Source organism: Euprymna scolopes, chromosome 31 (assembly GCF_053919585.1).
Source record: "Euprymna scolopes isolate OS-2025 chromosome 31, ASM5391958v1, whole genome shotgun sequence".
Taxonomy (NCBI): Eukaryota; Metazoa; Mollusca; class Cephalopoda; order Sepiida; family Sepiolidae; genus Euprymna; species Euprymna scolopes.
The window spans coordinates 36,047,866-36,061,661 of record NC_136512.1 but is presented as its reverse complement, the minus strand read 5'-3'; the positions used below and the strand labels follow the sequence as shown (position 1 = coordinate 36,061,661).

General features: G+C 40.1%; 1 protein-coding gene across 3 annotated transcripts in view; it reads right to left on the bottom strand.

Moving 5' to 3' along the window:
- Positions 1-6,037, bottom strand: part of LOC145255691 (tryptophan--tRNA ligase, mitochondrial-like) — a 63,355-nt gene extending 57,318 nt beyond the window's left edge. For 2 of the 3 annotated variants that reach the window (XM_080114257.1, XM_080114260.1), the window contains exon 1: positions 5,882-6,037. In XM_080114257.1, coding sequence (XP_079970383.1) covers positions 5,882-5,992 — 111 coding nt within the window. In that variant the 5' untranslated portion in view covers positions 5,993-6,037. Of the gene's footprint in view, positions 1-5,079; positions 5,207-5,881 lie in introns of all 3 variants that reach the window. The other variant, XM_080114259.1, reaches the window with a different exon arrangement.
- Between the last annotated feature and the right edge of the window lie 7,759 nt (positions 6,038-13,796).

Sequence of the window (13,796 nt, the reverse complement as noted above, 5' to 3'; positions counted from 1 at the left end):
GATAAACCCCTGTAAGAGTATCTTGTGTAGGAGACGGTGAGACTCGTCGTGGGCGACGAAGCGTTTCACTGAAGAACCACGGCAACACACAGCAAACCAACAAACAATGACAGCCACGGCGCGAAGGCAACTAACAAAGCTCAGCTGACTGCACGAATAGAAACGGAACCCAACGGTCACTGTACTGATCGCCACGAACGTCAGAACCCGACTGCCTCGCACCCCTAATGGACCGATTTTTATTACTCAAGATGGCCTAGCTAATTTGCATCCCCGCGAGATCTCGCACGATCCTGCGAGATTCCGTCTCTAATAAAAGCAGGCAGGCGCCATCTTGAAACTTTCTTCCGCTGCCCCGACCACAGGATCAGCCACCACCCCACACGCCAGGCACACACGGACCCTCTTGCGCCGAGGGCTACGGTTAGTCTCACACTCCCCCCTGGTCTCCAGATCACATACGTGACACGGCGGACGTGGCCGTTTGATTCGAGCACTCCTGCGGAGGGGTATTGCCGGGACTTCCTCATCGGAGCTCTCAGAAGTGGCATCGGAAGCATCAGCATTAGAGCTCGCAGTTGAGTCATCAGGTCCATGGGGCACAGGTTGGATCCATCTCTCATTGTCGGATGACTCGCTCCTTCCACTGCTCGCAGTTGAGTCACCAGGTTCGTGGGGCACGGGTTGGATCCATCGCTCATCGTCGGATGACTCGCTACTTCCACTGCTTGCCGATTGGTCAGCGCTTAGAGCGGGCCGGACATCCCTTACGTGGCGCGGAGTATCATCGACTAGTATGGCCTGTTCACTGATGACGCCGGTGACCCGCCCCCTCCAAAAGCTGCTGGTGCACCGGCCGCCGGGTGGCTTCACCCAGACGGTGTCTCCCACTTGGTACGTCCCCTGGGGTTCTCGTTGGTCGGGTAGACACACTTCAACGTCCTTGACGCGCACGTGGTAGTGATGAATCGCATCAGCGGGCGCACTGCCGCCAGTCACGGTGTCCTTAGGCGTTGTGTTGTATCTGTAAACCGCCTCCGCGATCGTACACTTCTTCCTGGCCGCGATCCTCTTCATGGTTCGGTGGCATCGCTCCGCTATGCCGTTGCCGCTCGGCACATACGCGCATCGGTGTCGAAGGCGGATCCCCCAGTTGTCCATAAAATGCCTAAATTCCCTGCTGCAGAACGCCGTGTCGTTATCCGTGAGGATCTCCTCAGGCGGCCCCCTTTCGTAGAATACGGATTCCAATTCGTGGATGACACTGGTGGAATCCTGCCTTGCCAATTGGCGCCAAATCGCGAACCTCGTTGGCCCGCAGTCTATCAGCGTGAGGAAGTGTTGGCTGCCGTAGTGGGTTATATCCATACCCAACCGACTCCAAGTCGCGTCCACTCCCAGCTGTCCTTTCCGCCATCTGGCTGGGGCGGGGTCGATGGACTGGCACGTTTGGCACTCCCTGACCACTGCTCTTACTGCGCTTTTTGGTATTGATGGTCTAGCCAACTTCGCAAAGTAGTAGGTCCGTTGCACTCCGGGGTGCCCACTGTCGTGATGTATCTTCCTGATTTCGTCCTCCTCGACGGAGGCAGCACACAGAGGCAATGGCTTAGCTTCTTTCTTCATAGCCTCATACCATCTCCGTGGTACCCGAGTGAGCCTGTCGGCGAGGTTGTAGTCCGAGGTGACGAGCACTACGTCTACGGACAGGTTGTACTCCGTCACCAGTTTTTTCACAGTCTCGAGCCTCCGTCTTATCAGCATTTCGCTGGCTGCCTTGGTGCGTGCCCTGGCCTTGCTCGTGAGTGTGTCCGACACCCAGTGGTGCACGCAAAGTGAGTCAGTGTGCACACGCAGTTTCTTCACTTCCCATTGAAGTGCCAGGTTAATGCCCTTTATTACAGCGTCGAGTTCTGCCAGGTTGATATGGGCAGCATCATTCGCCGGTCGCAGCCAGCAGGCATCCTCAACTACGTCCCCATCTTTCTCTAAAACTACACCGATCGCTAGAGAACTTGCGTCCACCCACACGCTCAGTTCGTCTCCCTGCACGCACCAGTCCCCTGTGGCGGGGTCATTCTTTTTCACACTAGCGACGGTCTCCTTTAACATTCGAACCAATAGTTCGTCGGTTATCTCATCGTCCCAGCCTTTGCTGTCCGCATTTGCCCTCCTTTTTATGACGCCTGTCGCTGCACGAACCCATCCGCATACTGGAAGGTGCCCCACAAGTTTCCCGCACAGGGAGAACACGGCACGTCTTGTGTAAACGTCAGGTACGTCAGGAACTGCGGTTCCACGCCTCCACTTCAGGATCCCTCGCTCCTCTTGAACGCTCAAGCCCAATACGCGGGCACCATCCTCAAGCCGCTCAGAGTCCTTGCAGTTTAGACCAAACTCGGCAAGTTTGGATCTTACGCGCGAAGAGGACACGATATCTTCGTTCACGTATATATCGTCAATATACGCCGATGTTCCCTTTCTGATCCATTCTTCTTGTGACAACACGGCATTGACGATAGCCTTCATTATCTGGGGTGCTACGTTTAGCCCAAATCCGAGTCGCGTAAGACAGTATCTCTTCCCGGAAAACATCACTGTCTGGAAAGGCCACATCGCCTCGCCGATCCGGACCTGCAAGTATGCTTTTCTCAAGTCCAGTAGGGACACATTGGACCCCTGCCGGCGCCACTCTCGCAGCTTGCTGGCACAAACGTCGGCGTCCGCTGTGAACGCATCAACGTGCGCATTCAACTCACGGTAGTCCATTACCGGCCTCACCTTTGACTTGTTAGGTTGGGCAACTGCCATCAGCGGTATCAGGCCCTTGGGGGGTCCAAGTTTGTCGTAGGGGTATGGAATCAGCCAACCGTTCTTAATCCATTCACGGAGCTCGCTTTCGTATGCAGGCCTTATCTGGTCGGGCATACGGTACTCTGCCACTTTGTTTTGTAGTTTGGCCGGTTCCTTGTCTTCTGACCACCTCCAAGTGGCGGTCCACGCCTTCTTTTGGTCGTCGAATTCCGCACTGAAGTCCGGCTGGTCGACTCTTAGTGCTGCGCACACCGGGGGCCTATCCTGAAACTCTACAACACCAGCGCGCGTTATGCGCACGCCGCCCAGGGCTTTGATGGCATCGTAGCCTAGCAACAGGTCGAAACTCAGCGGCTTTTCGCGTGTCACCAGCGCTTCGACGTTGGCCGAGTTCCCAGTTCTTGTGCGAATGTGTACCACACCCACGCCGCAACACATTCGTATTTTTCCAGTGATGGTAGTTATCCTGACGTTCTTCTTTTTCCACGCCCGACAGAAGTCCGCACACACTATGGTGCGGGAGCAACCGGAATCAAGGAGGGCTGAACATAACGTGTCATTAACTCGGACCTGAATGACAGGGAGCGCCTTGTTTATTTTCTGTTCGGGGAAGAGGTCGGCACTGGCACCTTGTCCCCGTCCCCGTTTCCCGCACAGTCTCGGGCCATGTGCCCAGTCTTGTTACAGCGGTAGCAGCGAACAGCCGTCGACCGCCTTCTACAATTTCTTGCCATGTGGCCCCGCCCGTTGCATCTGTAGCAGATGACATCACCTTGCGGGCTGGGTCCCTGAGACGGTCCTTCGCCACTTGGTGGGGCCTGTGCGACGGCGACTACCGGTTCCTGCACCGTCGAGTCATCCTTCATTATTGTCCTGGCTCTGTCCACTAGGTCACTCAGCGGTAGTGAGGACATGGTAGAGGTTGCTCGCAGGAGCTGCTTTGCTCCAGCGGGGAGTCCTGACAGGAATTTGTAGGCTAGGGCCCTCTCGGGAAGACCGCCGAACAACACCGTCAGCTTCTTAAGTTCGGCGAGATACACGTCCACAGTTTCGCCCAAGCGTATAGACCTCGTCTCAAACTGCTCCCATGCAGTGGCGGGGTCAGTGGCGAACGCCCTGTACAACGCCGCCTTGATACTCGAGTAGTCACACTTCTCCTCAGCGCTGAGTTGCTGATATACAGCGAAGGCCCCGCCGGTCAGCCGCAGAGGAATCACGCGCTCGACATTTTTCACGCCGGACAACTGACAATGTAACTCGACCTTCTCAACCCAGCTGAGTACCTGGTCGGATCCGTCGAATTCCGGTATCAACTTTAGATCGAACCTATCCGCCATTGAAGAAAAGAAAACCAAGTTCGGAGTGGGGAGGCCGAAATAGCTTGTAAGAGTATCTTGTGTAGGAGACGGTGAGACTCGTCATGGGCGACGAAGCGTTTCACTGAAGAACCACGGCAACACACAGCAAACCAACAATCAATGACAGCCACGGCGCGAAGGCAACTAACAAAGCTCAGCTGACTGCACGAATAGAAACGGAACCCAACGGTCACTGTACTGATCGCCACGAACGTCAGAACCCGACTGCCTCGCACCCCTAATGGACCGATTTTTATTACTCAAGATGGCCTAGCTAATTTGCATCCCCGCGAGATCTCGCACGATCCTGCGAGATTCCGTCTCTAATAAAAGCAGGCAGGCGCCATCTTGAAACTTTCTTCCGCTGCCCCGACCACAGGATCAGCCACCACCCCACACGCCAGGCACACACGGACCCTCTTGCGCCGAGGGCTACGGTTAGTCTCACAACCCCATAATTTATTATACCATACCTGTTCACATTGAAACACTTATCACAATATTCCGTGGATCTATATTAAAAAACCTTGTTAAACTTTGTGACATATTTCCATTCTATAGAGGTCAGACGCGAACAAACACCCCATAATTTTATTATACCATATTTCTTCAAACTGAAACATAAGTATCAAAGTATACTTATGCAGATAGATATGAAAAGTCTTTATTAAAGTTTGTGCCTATTTCTATTCTATGAGGGCCAGGTGCGAATGCAGACCCCACAATTTTATTATACCATCCTTATTTAAGTTAAAACATATCAAAGTATTATTATATACATCTATATCAAAAACACTTGTAAACGTTTTTTTTTTTCATTTTTAAATTTTTATTTCCATACTTTGTGAACTAGGCGCGTACGCAAACCCCACAATTTTAATGAATCATTATGCCAGATCAAACATACCCATTCCTGTGTCTCGATACATCTTCTATCATTATATGTGATCAGTTTTCTATAATAGTCAACCATATAGGAGCCTATTCGTGACCAGACACACACGTTCAGCTTTATATTATGCACATAACGTTATCTAAAAAAAAAAAAAAGAAAGAAAAAAGTACAGTTCGTAAATTACACAAATTCTGCAATTTTACCGTCAAATTTGAATTTAAAAATCATATCTACAATAAAAAAAAAGGGTACTTATGCACTTATTGTACCGCGCCGAAATAATAACGTTATTATTTAGAATGCTATTCTTAACATGAGGAGAGGTGAGTCTTTTGTAACTAAAAAAAAAAAAAAAAAAAAAAATAGCGCGATGATGCAATAAGTGCATAAGAACAAAAAAGTAGAACAGTCCGTAAACTGTTACATGGGGAGTGTGTTTTGTAACTATTCTGTAGTTTTACCGAACAATTAATATATATATATATATATATATAAATAATATATATATATATATATATATATATATATATATATATATATATATATATATAAGCACACGCAAATAACAAATAGTAGAACAGTTCGTAAACTGTACAAGTAAGTACTGTGATTTTAAATATGGGTCAAATTATTCAAACTTTGCTGATTTTGCCGGCAAAATCAGCAAAGTTTGAAATTGCCTATTCGAAAATCCAAATAATAAAAACACCCTACCCTCGCCGGTAGTTTTAAATATCATTCCGGTCGAGGGTGTTTTTAGAAATGGGGAAAAAAATCATAAGTAAGAATGGAGATTCAGTTTAATTTTACTCACATTATTAGTCGAGCAAAACCTGGCGTCAGAAAGTCGCGCGTGTTTTTTGAAAGAATAAAGTTGTCGTTTATAAACACGAAACACATGACGACACAACAAGGTCGACGCCATGTTTGTTTTGTGAGGGGAGATAATCCTGGATTCTTATTGATGGGAATTAAGCGTGACCTCCCTTTGTTAGTCAGGTGCGATTAAAGGAGATACCGATCATCCCGTTAGTCTTCTGATTTTCTTAAGATGGGTTCATTAAGTGTTTCACATTACAAAAGGTCAAATGGATTATGTGTGACTAAAATAAAATGTATTAAGAAAAAATACACAAATTGATCAAGTAGTTTTATTGTTTTAAAGAAAATCATTTTAAGCAAATTTGTGAGCACTGTTTTACACTTTGTTATTGTGATGAGGGAGACAACTCTGGTTTACTAAAAGATTCGTTCATTTTTTGCATCTCATAATTTAGGATGCTCGATTTCACGCTATTTTTTTTTTTTTAAGAAATCAAGACATTAAAAAAAAGAGGTTTGTATTACTGTACACATAGATTCGAAAAAGTTGTCAAAAAACAAATATATAACAAATAAATGTTATCAAAGACAAGATAAGTTACTTTTCTGCCAAACTGGATATATTTTTTGTGTTTTTATTCAATGTAACAATGTAACATATTTATTCAGCTCGAAAAACATACAGTGTTTACCGATGTATTCGAAAATTCAAGATGGCGTCTCATACCCTCTTTAGCACCGTAAGTTTGGGAAAAGGTGTTATAAATAAAAAACTATACAAAATACTATTAAAACCCCGCCGAATATATGTCATCCTATGTCACGGTAACATATATTGAGCGAGTTTTTAACAGTATTTTATCCGGTTTTTTATTTATAACACCTTTTTCTAAATTTACCGTGTTAAAGAGAGAATCAGACGCTATCTTGAATGTTCCAATACATCGGTAAACACTGTATGTTTTTCGAGCTGAATAAATATGTTACATTGAATAAAAACACGAAAAATATATCCAGTTTGGTAGAAAAGTAACTTATCTTGCATTTGATAATATTTATTTGTTATATATTTGTTTTTTGACAACTTTTTCGAATCTATGTGTACAGTAATACAACCCCCCCCCAAAAAAAAGAAAAAGAAAAGAAAGCTGCGACGAATTATTTTAAATGTAACAAAGTTGATAACCTTAATAATACAAAATACGTGACAATTAAGAGAATCGTTTCTGTTTTCATATAATTTACGACGCTAAACCCACAAACCAACGATATTTTCGTTATATGAAAACACTTAAAAATAGGAGCTACGGCAACTTTTTTTCTACATTTTTAACGGCTACTTTTTTTAAATTAAAAGTAAATGTTATGGTGTTTTTTTTGTTTGTTTTTTTTAATTAGTCTTTAACCCTAAAAAAAATACAAAGAAGGAAACTCTTTAATATATTTTTTTACTCTAACAAAACTTATAATATTAATAACAATAAGATCTAGTTTTTAACATTACAAAAAATGAAAATGCGACGATAGTTGTAGATGAATTGTAATTTTTATTACCCTCCTCCAGAAAAAAACAAAAACAAAAAAACCTACAATTTATTATTTATCTTAAAGACTAGATGTTGGTGTTAATTATATTATAAGCTTTGTTCATTTAAAAAAATAAAAAATAAAAAAATATGCCGCCGCAGCTTTTTTTCTTTTTTTTTTTTTTCATATTTTTATCCTTGTTTTATTAAAAGTTTTGTTTGAAAAAAATTCTAATTTCCTTTCGCCACATTTTCACGGTGTTAAAGACTAATTTTTCAAAACCTTACCATAGCATTTACTTTTTAATTAAAAAAAAGTAGTCGCAAAAAATATAGAAAAAGTTGCCGCAGCTTTTTTTTTTTTTTAATGTTTTTTATCTAATGAAAATATCGTTGATTCGTTAGTTTTAGTGGAGTGAATTATGATATGAAAACAAAAACGATTCTCTTTATAGCTGCGTAAAGACAACATTTTGTATTATTAATGTTATCAATTCCTCTACAACTATCGTCGCATGTTCATATTTTTGTAATGCTTAAAAACTAGAGGTTGGTTTTATTAATATTATAAACTTTGTTACAGTAAAAAAAAAAAAATAAATAAATAAAAAGAAGTCGCCACAGCTTTAAAAGTTTCATCCTTGTTTTATTAAAGAGTTTCATTCTTGATATTTTTTAAGGTTAAAGACTAATTTTTTTAAAAAACCTTACCATAATATTTATTTTTTAAGTAAAAAAGAAGTTGTCGCAGCTTCTTTTTTTAAATGTTTTCATCTAATGAATTGGTGTTCTCTTAATAGTCACGTAAAGACTACATTAATGCTCCTATTTACAATGCCTCCCCACCCACGGGACAGAGTTAGACACCAGGGCTGTTTTTTAACGTGGAGAAAAGGTACAAAAATAAAAATTGCCTCAGTCGTGAAGGATTTCTCCTCCACTGACAGAGAACAAGAAATTGAAGTGCAGCATCTGAAGAACAGATACTACACTTTGATCTTGTCTCGAAGGGCTCTGTGAGAAGACTACATTAATGTTATCAAATTTATTACATTAACAAAAAAAATCGTCGCAGCTTTTTTTTTTTTTTTTTTTTAAATATTTTGGTTTAATAAAAAAAAATATCGTCAGATCGAACATTCTAAATTATGAGATGAAAAAAATGAACGAATCTTTTAGTAACCGAGAGTTGTCTCCCTTTGCAAAATGACAACTTGTAAAACAGCGCCAATTTGAGTTTTTCCAGTAAGAACATGGGGAGACGGCGGTCGGTACAGTACTGTACCATCTCCCTATGTTCTTGCTAAAATTTCTTAGTTTGAATTATTTGGAGTTCTTTTACTTGCTCTTTTAGTCCGTTTTCAAAATAGTGTCGTGAAACAGTCGCTCTCCAGCTAGCCATTAAATTTGTTTTCTTATTTAAAAATAAATTATTTAGTCAATTTACATGACTTTTGGAATACCATATTTCCTTTCTGCTACGTAAAGCTGATTTGATAGTTGCTGAATCTGTAATAAATAAAACTTATTTATTATTAATTCGCCCCCCCCCCATAATAAATAATAAATTAAAGTTTTTCTTTTGAATAAAAAAAGATGTAGAACAAGAATCTAATAAGTTACGTACATTTTTAGTGTCCAGAAATCAGCGCTTTTCTTTAATTTGTCATTGATTCAAGGGGAATAACTCTATTTGCATTAATTTCTTTTTTTCACATGAGAATTTATTATGATTGAAACCAAACACAACTTCGGGGAATTTTAAAGAAAAGAGAGATGCAACTATCTTAATAAAATGATAATAAAATAAAATGAAATAAAATAAACGATAAACTTAAAAAGGAATGAAAAGATTATCAATATGAAGTTGCGACTACTTCTGTTATGTAATCCAAGACCTTAAATAAAGTTTTTAATTAATAATAAATAGTAACAACTGAAGTATGCATGCCCCCCCCCCGTGAGTGCACAATGAACAAGGCATTAAAAAAGAAAATCCCTCCGCATTTAGCCCAAAAAGTTCCCAATCGTGGTGAAAATAAATAAACGGTGAAAATAAACAAATCCGCTCGAAAAAAAAAAACCAAAACAAAAAACTGAACTTTTGAGATTAAATAAAGAGCAAAAAAAAAAAAAAAAAGGGTTTGTATTACTGTACACATAGATTCGAAAAAGTTGTCAAAAAACAAATATATAACAAATAAATGTTATCAAAGGCAAGATAAGTTACTTTTCTGCCAAACTGGATATATTTTTTGTGTTTTTATTCAATGTAACATGTTTATTCAGCTCGAAAACATACAGTGTTTATCGATGTATTGGAAAATTCAAAATGGCGCCCAACACTCTCTTTAACATGGTAAGTTTGGAAAAAGGTGTTATAAATAATAAACTAGACAAAATACTATTAGAAAACCACCGAATATATGTCAACTTATGTCACGGTAACATATAATGAGCGAATTTCTAACAGTATTTTGTCTAATTTATTATTTATAACATCTTTTCCTGAACTTACCGTGTTAACAAGAGTGTCGGCCGCCATTTTGAATTTTCCAATACATCGATAAACACTGTATGCTTTTCGAGCTGAATAAACATGTTACATTGAATAAAAACACGAAAAATATATCCAGTTAGGTAGAAAAGTAACTTATCTTGCCTTTGATAATATTTATTTGTTATATATTTGTTTTTTGACAACTTTTTCGAATCTATGTGTATAGTAATACACCCCCCCCAAAAAAAAAAAAAACTACTTGAAAACCAAAACAAATGAGCCAGGTAGGTATATAATTAACTTTTATTGGTTACAATAACATTTATTTTTTGTATATATTTATTTTTCGTATCGTTGTTTGTTAGCTTCTCTGCTAAATTACCCTCTTTTTAAAAAATTTTTTAATTTAATAAATGTTCAGATAATTACTGCTTTATTTTGTGTTATTATATTTTTATTGACATTTGTTGACATTTGTTGACATTTTTGATTTTCCCGATCCTGAAATTGCATTGTCTTCCCCTGCCTGTTCTCCCCTGTTCTCCTCTCTTCCGGATGAAACAAACCAAAAAAAATAAAAAAATAAAAATAAATAAATAAATAAAAAAATAAATAAAATAAAAAATAAAAAAAAATAATAACGCCTGGGATTCTCTAATTGCAGTTATTCCCGTGCATTTGTTACCTATTCTGCAACTGCACCAAATACTGTTCGACGACATTGCTCTAAACTTTACGTGAAATAATAACAAAAATATAAATCGTTTTAAAAGAACATGACGAGATTGAATTATCTGACCTAGTGCCCGTTATTGCGAATTCATAAACGTAAGCCACCATCAATAGACTGTTTTTCTTCTACTAAACAAACAAGCAAACCAAAATAATAATAAAATCACATAAAATCTTTTTCAACTAAAATTTCATAATTAAAATTAATACAAATTTTGGTAAATGTTACCTTACGCTACAACAGAACACCGACAATTGTAATTTATTTTTTATGGGTATTCAAGGTCGCTGACAACGAATCTGATAATCAAACCCGTCGCAAATTTATCATTTGCATGGTATGAACCCCTGAACCCTGGGACTATTTTGCGCCACTTGTTCCCATAGGTTTCTATGATAGAACCGTTTGCTGCCCGAAGTTGAAATGGGGTGGGTTTCAAGGCGGATATGTTGCTAATTGCTGCACCAGTGTCGACTAGAAATTTGAGGCTATTGTTACGGTTCAACACATAGTAGAAGTAATTATGTAAGCGTGTACCGACAGGGATTATCATTGCTGGCTGTCGATTTATTATTTTGCCTGGATGCTACTGTGTCTGCAGGGGGTTGGCACTTGTGAGCCTGGTCACCAAAGGACTGGTGATACCAGCATTAATCTAGTCTATTTCTCCCTTCTCGACTTGAGCTCCAGGTACGGCTTCGATTCTGTATCCATGGTGATGGGCTTTGTTGGCTCTGGCATAAAGAGAGTTTCAGGTCCCTTAACTCCGAATGTATCTGAGCCATCTTATTTTCAAGATGTGTGTGTAGTTTCCAGGGTAATTTTTTACTTGGTGGACTCTTTGGTGGGCCCGAGAATAAATTTTGTTGGCTGAATCGATCACAATGTCAAGAGGCCTATCTACTGGTACCAGGGACAGGAATTGCGTTATGTTTGGTGGTAACCATAGGCTTCAAAGGATGGGTTCTGCCATAATGTACTTCATCAAGCACAAGAGCTGAGATGGGCTTCTATCACCTAGAGATACATTAGAGAGTAGGTCTCCGATGAGATCTTCATTTGGACATCCTATTCGCTTTAGTATAACTTCTTTAAGGTGGGTGTATTGGAAATAGTCTGGAGTGTTGAGAAGGATGTTTTCCACTTCTTCCACAACTGATGATCGTAGGGGTCTATATCACTGAGATGTATTTTGTGTCCTGACGTGTGACCTCAAGTTGAATGAACCAACTACTGTTTATTGCATTGTATAGTGGAAGTTGTATCAAGGAAAACAATTTCGTCATTCAAATATACTTTATCTTTACCTGAATTCTCATCCGTCTCCATTGTCTTTTATATTTTGTACACAAACGAAGTTTCATCTATCAACCGACTAGCTGGCCGCCCAGCATTGCCTGGTTGCACAATACTCTTAAACATGATGATGTATTGAATTTTGGTTCGTCTGTCTTTTCTATCATCATCTCTGCTAGCCGTTTGCCCGTGTCTAAATGTCATGTTGGGGTAACCCTTGTTACGGTATGTCAAATTACTGCCTCCATTTTAGTAAACAAACAATGGCTACACTCTATGGCAGAAACAGTCATATGACCGACATGTCACGAGCACGCGTGCTAACGACTTCTGCTTTGTTTTTATCAAAATCGAGAGAACAGAAACATAACTTTTTGCAATTAAACAAAAAACAACAGACTTTTAATTTCAGACCGAAATTAATATAGATGCAATCAATAAATAGCTAAAATACTTTTGATTGTATAGAGTTTTGATCAGGAATTAATAATAGTCAATTGTGTGCTTATTTTCCGGCACCATTTCATGTAATTCAGCACCCTTTCACTAAGAAAGCATTTTCTCGACAAAAATTTCCCCAAGCCAGCTAGGGAGCAAGGAGCCTCCCAAAATGCAGTGTTGACACATCCAGTCAAGTCATCCTAGCCCAGCAGCCGAAGGCTCTCAACAGCAGTAGCCACAGTAGTTCAAACAGCCCTTTTCAGGGATAACTATATAAACTACTTGTGTATAAACTTCACTCTCTACTTCTGCCTGCCTTCTGAGACCCCATCTACAACCAGCGAACTCTGGCTAACTCTAACGCCCTCAGTTCACTCCTGCAGCTTCCAGTGCCCCTTGCAGCGTCCAATGCCTCCTGCAGCTTCCAACCTCCGGTTCCCAGTGCCCACTGACATCCAGCTACCTGTTTCAGTGCCTGCTAACGTCAGTTCACTGGCGTCTAGTTACCAGTTTCCAGTGATTGATCCCGTTTTACTCGGCTGATCCTGAATATACAACATCCATTACCAACAATTTACCATTTCGAGTCTCGGTAAATAAAACACAATATACATCGTAGTTAAATGAAAATCAGTGTCTGCCATTCTTCTTTGCTATTGCTGTTATTTCTTTGCTTTTATGTCTACCTTGTTATTTGCACGATCGATTGGGACCTTCACATCTTTCGCTCCATTGCAACACCCTTTATCTTTTTCCGCTTCATTTGGATTCGCTTTCTTCGTCACTTCCAAAATCAAGAAATTTTCATAGAAACATGTGAACTGAAAATATTTTCCAACCAGTAAAAATCGTTTCAAACGCCAAAAATAACAATCCTGTGTAAAATTCTGCAAGTCTATAAAACAGAGTTTTTCTGTGGATACCTGCGAGACACGTTTTAACTCTCCAACGCCCATTTCATAAGACTGGAATGCACCACGCTGAAATCAATTTAAGCTTGATGCTTTATCTCTAGTGAACATATGCTACCCAGAAGGTAAACTCTCTCTCTCTCTCTCTCTCTCTCTCTCTCTCAACACACACACACACACACACACACACACACACACACACACACACACACACACACACACACACACACACAACGGAACTTTGAAATAAACTTTTGTATACTTCTTATTCAAGAACTTAAAAACTCATCAGCAAACTTTGGTCTTTCAAGTATATTTTACATTTCTGGAAAATTGTTGATGTAAATATATTTTGTTTATTAATTCATGTTTTCTCGCTTTTATTCAAAAATTTCTGTTGTTGAGTTAACATTTGCTAACTGATAATCCATTCATGTTTTATTCATTTTTTCATTCGACAATTTAAGTACATATTAATGTTTATCAATTGTTAGCGTTGT